This window comes from Siniperca chuatsi, linkage group LG19, assembly GCF_020085105.1.
Source record: "Siniperca chuatsi isolate FFG_IHB_CAS linkage group LG19, ASM2008510v1, whole genome shotgun sequence".
NCBI classification, from domain to species: Eukaryota; Metazoa; Chordata; class Actinopteri; order Centrarchiformes; family Sinipercidae; genus Siniperca; species Siniperca chuatsi.
The window spans coordinates 15,037,050-15,050,861 of NC_058060.1; the positions used below are offsets into that span (position 1 = coordinate 15,037,050).

The 13,812-nt window shown below is 39.1% G+C and overlaps 2 protein-coding genes across 4 annotated transcripts; both read left to right on the plus strand.

The window, feature by feature from the left end:
* ppp1r42 (protein phosphatase 1, regulatory subunit 42) lies at window positions 1-6,195 on the plus strand. 2 transcript variants are annotated; one of them, XM_044175631.1, is made up of 9 exons: window positions 1-136; window positions 1,048-1,263; window positions 1,347-1,513; window positions 1,593-1,731; window positions 2,620-2,736; window positions 4,413-4,530; window positions 4,714-4,848; window positions 5,267-5,354; window positions 5,753-6,195. In XM_044175631.1, the coding sequence occupies exons 2-9, from the start codon at window positions 1,132-1,134 to the stop codon at window positions 5,835-5,837; spliced, it is 981 nt and encodes a 326-aa protein (XP_044031566.1). In that variant the 5' UTR covers window positions 1-136; window positions 1,048-1,131; the 3' UTR covers window positions 5,838-6,195. The 2 variants fall into 2 exon arrangements, with proteins under 2 accessions (XP_044031566.1, XP_044031565.1); XM_044175630.1 differs by having other exon boundaries at window positions 4-484.
* A 143-nt stretch (window positions 6,196-6,338) lies between these two features.
* On the plus strand, window positions 6,339-13,562 carry LOC122866247 (transcription factor 24-like). 2 transcript variants are annotated; one of them, XM_044175632.1, is made up of 9 exons: window positions 6,339-7,489; window positions 7,947-8,403; window positions 8,686-10,455; window positions 11,491-11,541; window positions 11,669-11,721; window positions 11,964-12,038; window positions 12,956-13,016; window positions 13,261-13,311; window positions 13,452-13,562. In XM_044175632.1, exons 2-3 carry the CDS (start codon window positions 7,978-7,980, stop codon window positions 8,794-8,796), a joined length of 537 nt encoding a protein of 178 aa, XP_044031567.1. In that variant the 5' UTR covers window positions 6,339-7,489; window positions 7,947-7,977; the 3' UTR covers window positions 8,797-10,455; window positions 11,491-11,541; window positions 11,669-11,721; window positions 11,964-12,038; window positions 12,956-13,016; window positions 13,261-13,311; window positions 13,452-13,562. The 2 variants fall into 2 exon arrangements, with proteins under 2 accessions (XP_044031567.1, XP_044031568.1); XM_044175633.1 differs by lacking the exons at window positions 11,491-11,541; window positions 11,669-11,721.
* The last annotated feature ends 250 nt before the right edge of the window (window positions 13,563-13,812 follow it).

Genomic DNA, 13,812 nt, shown 5'->3' on the forward strand with positions numbered 1-13,812 from the left:
CTGACGCATTGCTTCCGTGGTTTCCATAGCAACATCATGGTCTCAAACATAACGGCCTAACTCGTGGTTTGCTTTACAACTTCTTTAAAACTGTTTAGCTAGCTCGCATTTAAAATTTTGCTGAAGACCTCGAGAGGTAGGAGAGTTTAGTTAATATTTTACACGTGTCCAAATTCACCATAATAAGAGGAAATTGTATGCTAAATTTGGAGGACGCTAACGTTACAGTGTTACGATAGCTTTTAAGCTAACTATGAATGTAGCAATCGCTATCTACATAAGCCGGGCCCATTTTTAGTTCATAATACCCTACTGAAATTTTTCTGGGCCTTCTCCAGCTGTGTGGACCCCATCACCACCTTTCACTGGCTATCTGCATTCATTTTTGTGGATATATCCTGTCCCTCACGTACTGCACCCGGACATCTAAGAGAGACAGTGATAAACTGCTGTCCCAAAGTCCCTGGAGAACAGAGGCCCAGGGGTGAATAAATTCAGTTAGCCTATAGCTTCTGTCTATAGTTCCGCTCTGGTTTATCGATCAGTGGCTCTTGTCTCCTATAACCTCGGTCTGATGTCTTGAGATCAAGTGTGGAAAAGACCTGCTGTCACATTCTCTCTGCCTTTCTCTATCCACCACCATATTTTAGCCACAATTAGGTGGAGAAGTGATGTATAATAATGCCTATTTGCAAAGTAAAATCAAAGTGCAAATTGTCATATGACAATATCAGGTCAAGCTAATAAACAATGGGTACTGTATGGAAGGAGGTAGTAGAAGCACTGCTCACTCTGCTTGGGGAATTGACCGCTCTAATTACAACACTATTCCTGGAGAATAGTGTTGTTTTTTTCCCATCAATTATCCCTAATTGTGAATTGACAATTAGGTTTTAGGCCATTTAATGCTCTGTACAAGGTTAATCTTTGCCTGTCATTTGTGATTACAAATGCTGAAGTAATTTGACATTAGTAAATAGTTATTCAGAGGAACATTTGTTTGCTAGTTAAGGTGTATTTTAGCTCACATGTCCATTTTTCCCCCAGACGGATCTAGTCACTGCTGAGGGCTGAATGCTTGGCTGAAGCTGAAAAGGATCCTCTCTAAAGCAGCGTCTGTGACGAGCCACCATGGTACGCCTGACCATAGATCTGATTGCTAAATCTAGAAACCACTTCAAAAAGAAAAGGGGCCTCTCCTTCCCAGAGTACCTCAAGACACTCACCCACCTACACTTTTCCAGCAAGAGTATCGAAGATATTGTAAGTAGTCAATATTAACACTAACTATTCATTCTCTACCGTTTCTTCCTCCTATATGCCTCACTTTTAAATTCTGTTTTCAGGGTGATCTCTCCATGTGTCGAAACCTCACTGTTCTTTACCTGTATGATAATCAGATCACACACATTTGCAACCTTGGCTTTGCCTCCAACCTCACCCATCTGTATATGCAGAACAACAACATCACTTATATAGATAATCTCTACAATCTGCAGAAGCTCTCCAAACTGTGAGTAGACAAGTTTATCAGATTGTTGTCCTGTGCTGTAATAATCATTTAAAGTTTAAGGTGTTTTCCTGCTCTGTAGGTATCTGGGTGGAAACAGGATTGCAGTGGTGGAGGGCTTAGAAAAGCTCCATGAGCTCAAAGAGCTTCATCTGGAGAATCAAAGGCTGGCACCAGGGGAAAAGTTGCTCCTTGACCCCAGGACTCTTCTCTCACTGGCTGTATGACCTATTTTTTTACACTGTTCATTACAGAGATAGTATGAGAAAAGAAGGATGATCCACACTCCCTGAGTAATTCAGGCTTTCTTCATTTCAAATTATATATATTTTTAAGTGCTCAGAAGGTCAGAGGAAAGCCTAATTTTCTGTGGTGTGGTGTATCAACCTGGTAGGTTATCACACCCAGTTTAGAAGATCTCAGATTTCTCAGAGGCCAGTGATCCATGTAAAAGCAGTATTGTGCTGGGTTTGATGATGTCAAAGAGACCTCTGTTGCTCTCTCTGGTCTGACAAATCAGTTAGGTCTGTTTACTTCGTTTACTGCCCAGGCCATGGATAAACACACCATAAGTCTCAGCTTCTTGTTTGTTTGGATAATTAAAGAAATTGCTGTGCAAATTTAAAGAGTTCCAGCTTTTTATAAATGTGCCATTATAGAACTTCAAACCAAGATGAATATTTAGCAACAGCACTATCTAGAGTCTGACTTGGACATGATCCTAGTAGTTCAGGCATATAAAGAGATCTAAATGCTTAATCCAAATGGATCACAAGTGAAGAAAGAGATTGAAATGCTGTAAAGTGCACATTTATTTTGGGGACACACAATAGTATTGTAATGTACTTCCTCTAAATATGGTTTTGTAGACAGTAGCATTTTCTTTGAGTGTCCATAATAAATTAATATTAATGTACTTGTGCCTTTTTCTAGGAAGTTATTTTACATATTTGAATAACTCTAAGGTTCAATAATATGTATCTTTTGTTGAAGTGTGCTGGGTTTTCTCCTTTAGGGTCCACAATGTAATATTTATTTGTAATATTCTGTCATTGTATTAACTGTAAAATTAACTCTGCTCTCTTCATGAATCTGAATTCTTTGCACAGGAATCTCTTTGTGTCCTGAATATCAATAACAACAACATTGATGATATCAGGGACCTGGCAGTGCTGAAGGAACTCCAGCATTTATCTGCTGCTGACAATAAATTGCACAATATGGAGGTAAATATAGCTTCTTCTTTTTAAACTTAACTAAGATGCCATTCAAGACTTCTCCAGTGTGACAGAAACTGACTGCATGCTGTGCACTGTGCAGTCAAAGCAAATAGTACCACATCACAGCAACTATGCATGACATCGCATATTAAAGTAAACATACCAGCTATTAGTTGATCGGGTCAGCATTAACATTGTTCCGTAGCTTTCTGCAGTGATGTGTGAAATGATATGGAGAACAGGGTTCTAAAGAACCAAATCCTGCAAATCCCGCCATAGGTTCCCAGTCTCCATGACTCGCACAGGGTCAGAATTATTCAACAAATCAGCGGGCCATTCCCCTGAGACTTTTCTCACTGACAGCTTTAAACAAGCACAAGTTTCTCTCTTTCCTTAGGAGGCTGATTTTTCCTCTCTGCCTCAGAATCCTCTATTTGATACCCTAAACCACCAGTACTTAACTTGATGGGAGATTCATCTGAGGCAGAGATATGATTTATGCTCACTGGCTTTCTTGAAAAATGACCTGCTTGTTTTTTAGGCTCAGTTTCTGATGGCAGAACATTTTCTGTTTGAACTGAAATATTAACTGAAAAGGTTGATGACTTAATTTTAATTTAATTCTTTCTTACTGCCATTTAACACCAGGATGACACATGGAAAGTATTTTATAATTGACTATGTTTCAAATACAAGTGATTTTATTTTGAGAACGTTGATGCAGGTAATTGCTGTACACGTGTCATTTTTAGCAGATATCTCCTTTAATTTATACAACCCGTCTGCCACTATTGATCCTGCAAAGGCAGCACTCCAAAGGATCAATCCCTTCTTCTGCGCCATTTGTTCAGAATCCAGAGGAAACATTATGGATTTTTAAAATAGATTATGACAGGCAGTCAGCTAGGGTGACAAATGGGGAACATCTTCAGAGACCGTTAGCTGTGTGCAGAGCAGAGAGGACAGGGGAATCGAAGCCCTGGTCAAATACAGGTTCATAACTGGCCCATCATTAGTCCAGGCAAGAGAGCCAGCCAAGCTCAGTGAGTATCCAGCCTTTGCTGTTGTCCACGCCCCCGCGTGGGGGGCAATTTGGCGCTGGGCTGCTCTTCGGTGAGGGCCTTCTGAGTGACGGCCCTGACACGATCATTTATCAAAGCCTGGGAGCGCGCAGTGCTCAGGGGTCCCCTCTGAACTGATTGCAGCACGAGCTGGAAAAGTGGAAGCTCTTTGGCCAAGACAGGAAGGCAATGAACAATCAGAGCGTGTCCAGAGAGTATTCATATTTCCAGGCTTGGATTAATGTGCCTTTAGATAAACATACAACTGCAGGCAACTCGCTGGAGGAGCCAGCCTCACACTGCCCCAGGAGAAAACTTGTAGTTACATGACACCGGCGACACTGTTTATTAAAATAGACTGATGTGTTGTTTATGCACTTTCCATTGGCCCTTGTACTTCACATTACCATTCACTTCACATGTCTTTAAAAGTTGCCCTGGTGTTTGTCTCTGATTAGTAATCATATTATAAACATGCATCATATTTGTTTAAAAGAAAGTTGTCAATTGTTTCCTTTTTTAGTTACTGTGCATAGCTTTAGAGACACAGTATTGCCATTTGAATCATTAGTGGTTAAAATGAAAGCACAACATATTATGTATGTAATATTGTATTTTCAGGAGTTAGAGGATGTGTTCAGCCACTGGCCTCAGCTGCTTCAAATGGATTTAAGTGGAAATCCTGTGTGTAAAAAAGCAAAGTACAGAGACTGCCTGATAACCGTATGCAAAAGCCTTGGTGAGATATTATTAATTTTCTTGCTCAATGGCATCCTAATCTGAAAATGCACTTTATAGCTTTGATATACCCAGGCTAATATTTAAGACACCGCTTAATGATGGAAGTAAAAATATACACTGTTCACTTTTCAATTTAAAATTACATTTTTGTTTGTTTAATTTCTTGATTTATTTTTTATAGAGGTTCTCGATGGGAGGGAAATTAATGAGCTAACCAGACAGTTCCTCATTAACTGGAAAGCATCCAAAGAGGCCAGGAAGAAAAAAAACAACAAACAGATAATGACCGGACCCTTGATCCCTTGTCCCTTAACAAGTAAGCCACTGAATTCTGTACTTTTTACTGTATCAGCTTGGCCCACATTATCACAATTATTCCCTAATAAAATTAAATAAATATATGGGATCGGGCATATTTTAACAAATCAGCCCTTAATTTCTTACAGTGATTTAAATTTTCCTACTTTGTCTTCACTGTCATTTGTTTTTGCACGGTCACATCTTTGATTTAGTTGCATGTATCGATTATTTAAGTGTGTATTTTTATGTAGTGAAACAGCCACATCATAATAACATATTATATTTTTTTTGTAAAATGTGGAAACCACTAGAAAAGTGTTGGATTTTTAAAGACTTTCACATTCATCAGCCTTTACTTTATTATGCTGGGTGTGTTTTTACATATTTGAGTGTGTGTGTGTGTGGGTTCTACTGTGACTTTGTTTATATTCCAGATGACTTTAACATGGGTCAGGGTCCACATCCTGGTCACATCTGCAGCCAGGCTAACGTGCAGAGGTGGAAGCCGCAGCAGGCTCTCAGGTCCAGTATCGTAGTTCACACAGATCTTTGTTAACGCGAGAGATTACACATTTTTGACACACTCCGTTTCATTAGTTACTAAATGATTTAACTGTAGACATTAAATTCTCAGTGTTACAACCAGCTGTCTGAATTTGTATACTATATGATGAAATGTACAAATTATGAGTGACTGCTAATAGGTTTGAACTCACTTTTTAGATTAGTTTTATTTTAAAGTGGTATCAGTTATTTTATGTCAGTGTGTGTCAGTTATTTTAATTTTTATTATTTTATTTCTTTATCAGCCGCTGTAATAGTTTTGTCAATCTCTAATGAACAAAACCAAAACCAAACGCTCTATGATTGTTGACCCCATGATCTGATAATGCCTGTTCTTCTTTTTTTATATATCATAGGGCACAAAAATTAAAGATTCCTATGGGTGGACTTTTCAATCATGTGGCTGTCTCATCACCCATCTGCAGTCATGTTGATGCCTAAGACAAACCTACCAGTCCACTAAAATCTCCACCTCCTCCACACACACATTAGCCAGAGCCCAGGACTCATCCTGCTACTGCCTTGTTTAAGCACCTTGGTCATCACAGCTGTCGATCTTTTATCCTTGTATATGTAGCAGGACAGAACAGTCACTGTCACCCATTTGCTACCTGCAGGCACTTCAGAGTCCCTGCAGTATCCTTGACCTATAGTGGTTTAAAAATTAGACTTTTCGCAGCATATTTTCAAATGTTTTTATCTTTCTGTTATAACTACATCTAATGTCCTATAAATTAATTAATAGGCTGAAAATAATCTTTTGTTAAAAACGAAATTAAAGAGTAAAACTATGAGTTAATGGTTTGCCACATTTCTTTCCCTCACTTTCACAGCTGGTTTATTTCTAATTCCATTTTTTGGGGTCTGAGGATATTAATAATCTATCCAACACAAACGGTTACATTTTCTATGGTGCATGTAATTTTTCTTCTTCATGCATTTCGGCAAATAAGTGAACCGCGAGATGCAGAGTGGCACAATCTAAATGATCCCTATGCCCTACCATTACAAGGCTTTACATTATCGAAAGCTAACAACATATGCTTCTGTTCAAACAACTGTGATAAATGATTCAGTACTCTTTTATAGCAAATAGAGTAACAATACAGATGTATTTGTTGTCATCATTGTGACTATATGTTTGAATGAGCTTTTAGGAGCCACGTGGGCGTGTACCCCTGAAAGATGCGGGGTTATTAGGGAAACAAGCTTACTTAACCTTCTTTTACTTGGCCTTATAATTAGTGGCCTGAAGCAATACTGTTACTCCATCCTTACAAAAACAATGTTTATTGAGAACAGTCCGAGGATATACATATTATGAATAATTCCTTTCATTAATTTGCCGACATCTCCGTTTGGAGCCCTGGAAATCAGAGTGATTAATTTATGAGTCTCACAAGAATTTCCTCAACGCCTGCCTGTTGATTGCAGTGCTGGAGTTTATTTATTAGCTGTTCCAATGAGCTCGCAATTCAAGACACCCTGGCAATTAGTCAAGTGTTTTGCATATCACCTTACACTTGTCAGCTTGTCTTCCAGGTCTATTGCAAATAGCGTTTTGAAAGATTAACCTTTATTTCTGACCATGACGACGAGCACATTTTTGAGGTAATTTTGACTAACTTTCTTCCCGTTGCCACTTTTTGATAGGCTTATAAAGAAAATACAGTGTCAGGTTCGCAGCCAATTAGAGTGGGATATGGCGTACCACATATCAGAGTTAAAGGAAAGGAGAGTCCTGCCTCTGGCGTTGAAAACGAGCCTCTGCTGCCTCAGACTGAAATAAGTTAGGAAAGGGAAAGAGCAGTCTTCTCTACTGCGAGAGACAGTTATGGGGCGAGTGATTAATTACGTCTGAGTGAAATACTTGTGCACCGCTTTGTGTATCCAATAAATGAAGGGCTCCTGAGACTTTTGCGCACACAGGTGAAGTGTTGGATAAGCGTACGGGTACTGCCACTTTATAAGGATAAGCTGGACGTGGACAGGGACTGTTCTGCATTGAAGAGCAAATTCTCCATCCTACCGAAGCCCTCTTTGGATTGCCTTCATGTCGTTTTTCAAGACGGAGCCTTTGAGAGATACCAGAGGTAAACTCCATATCAGACCGCCAACCAGAAACTACTCTCATGAGTTTGTACACTGGCAGTATGTCTGACAGGGACTTCATTTGTACTGCAGGTCTTCTGACATGTCACTGAGCAATCAGCACAAACTCAGATGTTTTAATGCAACTTTGGACAGCTGTCTGTTCTGTCCTTTGGCTTTTTTTTTTTGTTAGTGGATGAGCTGTAGACTATGAGACCATGCAATTTTACAACATACATTTTCAACAATGGACTGTAGAGCAGACAACTTAAGTTATGGTTTAATAAATAAATGCATAGGCAATAACTAAAATTATCATATAAATTACAAGTTAAGTTAAAGGTAGAACAGAGGTAGGCTACAATAAATAAGTGTTGTCAGGTATATCTTGAGCTAAATAAATCGTGCAATATAATGGCCAGGTTAAACTTCTAAAAGAGATGTGTCTTTTTGATGTAGCCTAATTCTTCAGGTCTGTAAGTGCACCCCAATGGTTGGAAGACAGACGCTCCGGATGGACAGCGGTAGTTGCTCCGGGGCGGTAGTGGATGACAGCCCTGCGTCCAGTCCGAGCTCCAGTCCCAGTCCGGACGGTCGTCGTCGGGAGCTCCAGCGGGCCAGGGTGCTCCAGGCCGGCGGGCTCGGCGGCAGAGGACGCCCGGCAGCAGCTAACGCGGCGCGGGAGAGGAGCAGAGTGCAAACCCTGAGAACCGCGTTCCTGGAGCTACAAAGGACTTTGCCGTCCGTACCGCCGGACACCAAGCTGTCCAAACTCGACGTGTTGATACTGGCCACCACCTATATTGCCCATTTGACTCGAACACTACAAGAAGAAGGCACGGAGGAGGGAGAGAGCACAAAACAAACAGAGGCGTTACACTCATTGAAAGGTGACGGCTACCTGCACCCAGTGAAGGTCAGTAATAATAACAACAATAATAATAATAATAATAATAATAATAATAATAATAATAATAATAATAAAGGAGGTATGTCAGATGTTCATCTGTTTTTGTTGTCAATTGTGCTTCAGTATTTAATAGTGAAATTGTTTTGATAAACAATTTCTGAACTACAATTCTCGCTGCATAGATCTAGCCTACTTTTAAAACTAATCACATTTTCCTCAACATCATCCTCGGTGGCCTTTGGGCCTATTTTAGAGGCCGATTTACTAACAAATGAAATATCTTTACAGAAATGGCCTATGCGATCCAGACTGTACGTCGGAGCATCCGGACAGTTTCTCAACACCACAAATCCTTCAGAGTCAGAGAATCAAGGCCCTTCATCGTCCACCTCCCAGTAATAGGCTTAAATCATTTGTATGAAACAATTTCATATTTGCATGAGTTCATGCTGTTTACTGTGGCAGCAGCATATGCCTTATGATTGTAGAACAATTAGCTGTCTGATTTTACTTCCACTAAAGCCCTACCAGTACACTTTGTAAATTAATATATTACGTGAATTTTATTGTATAAATTTGGAGAAAGCATAGATTATGTTTCTCTGTTGTTATTTTGCCTAATCCTGTTTGCCCTGCATTGTGCAGCTTCATACATGTTCCATGATATGTGTAGAAATTCCATGGGGTAATGAGCCCGTCATGCTTGAGGTGTGCACTTTCAGTTGAAACATTTGCACTAAATGCATGTGTGAATAACTTAACATCTGTCATGTGAAGTGGTCTGTCAGAGAGTCAACAATAGAGGCTCTTCATCTCATGTTCCTTCTTATTTTTACATGCATGGTTGTAAATGTGTTTGTGAATAAATGACTTCAGTGAAAGAAGACGAGTCTCCTGAGGTTTTGACGATAATAGAAAATTTATGAGTGCCCTTTTTTCATTAGGCCTATATAAGAATATAAAAACGTATAATAATTGAAAGTTCAAATAGAGCTTGTCTGGGCATCATTCATTATCATTATTATTATTAGGCTATTATTATTATTATATTGTAATTCAACCACTTAAGATTGTTCTTGTGATCACCGGACAGTCGCGCTACTTCTGTGACTAAGAGTAATATTCAACTAAAATCAGTCAGCTGTGGTAGCCTACTCGCTTTTAGGCGAAATAAAGAATTTATAGTTCACAACACAAAATTTAATTGCAGCAAAATGACTGCACCTGACTGATTAATATGCAGTTGACCTTTAGGCTGAGTAGTTTTAAGCTGACTTTAGAAATCCAGTGGGCTAAACGATAAGAAATATATAGCCTACACATCTTAAGGTGTTCCGCTGTGTTTAGTGTCAACATGTGAAGCAAACAATTATTAGCCTACCTATATTTGTACAGATTAAAGGCGTTAGCCTCTTCACATTTTATATTTTAACAATGTATCATTTCAGGGGAAGCAAAAGTGATATGAAGTTGCCTTCATGTCTTTTTGACACTCATTAGAAAAAGAATGTCTTTATTTGCTGAACTTTGTTAGACCAATTGATGTGATCATATGATGTAACTTAAAATATTGATAATGCATAGGCAAATGAGAACATTTTTAAGAGGAGATAATGGGTGGTATGTGTCAGTTTTGGGGAAAATGAGGGAGGTTATAGGCATACAAACTATCAGCTATAAAGAGCCGTGTGTGTTTTATCTGCAGTGAGCTGAAGAAAATAAAGATAATCTGAATTTCCACTATAGATGACTAATTCGACAAAAACCTGGTGCTTTTGTGTAATGCAATGGAGAGAATGCATTCATTGGCCATTTTTCTATCTTAAATATGAGCGTCAACGAACGAAATAGGATGTAGTTGGTGCTGACAATATAATTACTGCTCAGCTGTGCACTTCATGAGCTGCAGTGCGCAGCTTTGGGGCGCAGTAAAGGGAGCTCGGATCCGGAAATCCTTCCTCTTTTCATGGAGACTCAACCATGAGCAGAGATGTGACCGGCTCCTCACCACATCTGAAAACTAAGAAGACTACATCATGTTCAATCTTCGATACGAAGGTAGGCAGTAGTGAGGTGGTCTTATATGTGTCCACAGCTGTGTTGTTTGCATGTCGTGGACGTGTTTCCAGGCGGATTCGCACTTAGCTCTTGACCACGAGCATTGCATGCTAGCTAACAGCTAGCTCATATCTCGGCCACGTGGGAGAAAAGAGCGCAGCTCAACAGTTGATTTAGAGGAGTCTTCATCACTTCCCAAACCAAACACCTAAGATAAAGTTACTCAATATTAATCGTATAATACAACGCACATGGATAGCGTAAGTTTAACTTTTTTCTCCGTTTAGTCATGAAGCCTAGCATTGTGATGTAAACGCACGTGGATTTGAATTTAACGCAGGGCCTGCTATCGTTATTCTTACACCTGTGCTAAAAGCAAATTTTATATGCTAAACGTCCCTTGTAGACTATATCCAGGCAAATTTGACGACAGTGACTTTAATGCAACGTTACAAACGTAATGTAACAGTTTACTAATTAAAACTAGTAAATTGGTTTTGATGTCTCTGTAAAGTTAGGTCTCCTCCCTGAAGTAATGCAATAAATCATTCTTTTAGACAGTTAAAAAGGGGGAAAACGCCCTCTGTGTCATTCAGCTTCTTACAGCCCTGACCATATCTGGCTGTGTCCAGGGGTCAAGCGAAGGAGCTGCTGGTCAGGGAATTGCTCTCTCCCATTATTTCACTGGGGAAAGTCATCATGGCTCCCTTGAGGACGTCAGGTCATGGCAGAGGTCGTGACCTGCTGTTGAACCCGTCCTCAAACCTACGATGTTAACCATGCTCCCAAGCTGTGTTACATTATACCCTTTGACCTTCGGGTGATCAGTCATCTGTAGTCACCATATTGGCTATTTCTTCAGTACATCTTATTCATGCAAGCTGAAAATCAATAGGCCACTCCTGAGAGTAATTATTTGTGAGGTTTGGTGAAGTCACTGACACACTTGTACAGATCTTGTGGGAAAATATTGCAATTTAAAGTAATGAATATGAATTAACTCTCAAATATTTGGCTTTTGTGTGTCATTTATAGATGTGCAGATGAAGATGGCAAATTTTATCTATGATTGGTACACCTGACAAGGTAAGAGAGAGTCTTATCAGTGTTAAAACAAAACTGCAGGATTGGTCAGAATAAAGTGGACTTTAAAAGGACTAAATGTTAAGTGGAATCTACTCAGTGATCTTTTTTATTTATTTATTTATTTCAGATGTCAGGTCACCACTATGGCCAAGTAATGGTTTTCACTGTGTGGACCTGGAGGTAAGCCTTAAGTATTGGTTGTGCTGTGCTTTAGGATGTAGGGCAGTTCGGCTGCTGGAATAGTGATGACTTCACATTTTTGCCGTTTACCCATCAGACAATAAGGTGGTGAAACTGTGACTAACTGAATCACCAGCATAATAAGATCGGTCGAGACTGGTTTTGCAAAATAGTAAATTTGATGTGGATAATGGGATGTACAATTGTTAATCTCAGTCCTGTTATTTCTTGTTTTCCTTCAGCTGCTTCAGATGTCAAGCTGTGGTCACAGGAGATGCACTGGACGTAATCCTTTTGTCTCCTGTGCTGATCAGGAGGTGAGTTCCTTGATATAGTATTTTTTTGGTTTTGTACTGCTGTACATTTATGCTGCTGGAACAACATTGTCCCACCAGACACAATAGATGGTGAGACTTGAGTGACCAAAGCAGCTCTAGAAATAGGAGCTGCTCAAAATAATTCAGTTTAACTTTGTCCTGGTGTAAACCGGACAAAAGTGATTTTTAATAGAATCACTTTTGGAAGGCGTTGCCCAACTATAATCAGAATCAGAATCAGAAATACTTTATTGATCCCCGTAGGGAAACTCTTTGTTACAGTAGCTCGTCTTTACGTCAGTGCACACAGGAGAAAGTACTAGAAAAAAAAAAACCACCATAAAACAGGTCAGAAATAAATTAAGTATCCTGTCGGTATAAGATAAACTAAGTGTCAAGTACCAAGTGGGTTTACTGGTTGGTGATGAAAGTACAGTCTAAAATACAATATAACTCCTTATGTAATAAATAATATTAATAAGCGGAGGTGCATGTACTGTCGAAGAGTAATTGAGGTATATAGTAGTAGTATCAGTGGCAATAAATAATTTCCCAACTGTGGTCATTTTCTAAAGTTTCATCAACTTACTGTGTGGCAGAAGTCAGAAATGGCTTTTCTGTTGTGCTAAAATTAAATTTTCTTAATGTTGAGCACTGGCAACTCTTGCAGCTGGAATAGTGATGAGTCCACCTTTTCGCCGTTTACCCATCAGACAATAGAGTGGTGAGAATTGTGACTACTGAATTACAGCTGCAACCATAGTTTTACTTGTTCTACTGGACTGTTGTCCCAGGGAACTGGATTTTAAGCTTTTACCATAACAAAGAAGTCACACAGACAGGAAATGTCCTTTTTGACTTATAGAATTGCAATGTGAAGATGGACAACTTGAACAATCTTCTACATTTCCCTACAGATAGCAGTTGCATCAGCAGTGGAACAAAAACACACTTAGTGTTTGCTTCATCTCATCTGTGGTAAGTAAAGCCCACACTGAACTACTTTTATTTGCAGTATGTGTCCCAACTTATCAAGACTTGCCTGTTTGCTTTATGTCCTGATTTAAAGAAGTAATGATGAGTTCACTTTTCGCCGTTTACCCATCAGACCTAAATGGGCTGCTGACAATGTGACTAACCCTGAACTAAAAGACAAGGTTGTAAAACCATACATCTGTCTCTTTCACTCAAACTGATTGTATATTTCTTATTTATTGGCAAGGTTACAGAGCCAGTTGAGTGTGACTGTCTATGGGGAAGCCTCATTTAAAAAGTAAGTACTGAACCCAACCGTCAACAAATGTTGTTGCACTGATCATGAATTCACGTCATAATACAAATTAATTATATATTTAAAAAAGAATAAAAGTGTCCTCCTCCAGTCTGTCTTGTTTGAATGTTGTTTTTTTGCAGTGTTGCTGGAGCTGATGGATCACCATTTGGAGGAAGTCTTGAGTTATTTGCCAGATTTTTATTTTTTTTATTTTGATGCCCTCCATTAATAAAACCTGTCGGCAAGAAAAATGCCTTGACTTGATCTTTTGAATTTTTATGTATTTTAGATGTTTTCTTTTTTTTTTTTTTTTCTTTTTCTTTTTATACATGTACTGTATTCAGATCTTGGTTAACTATCATCAGTACCCCCGCTATCACCCTTGGGTTATTAAATTTGAGTTGTTTTTGTATGCTTTCATTGATTCGATGAGTCTACAACTATGAATGAATGAAAAACAATACTTACGGTATTCATGAATCAGGTGTATGTATAGTGTGA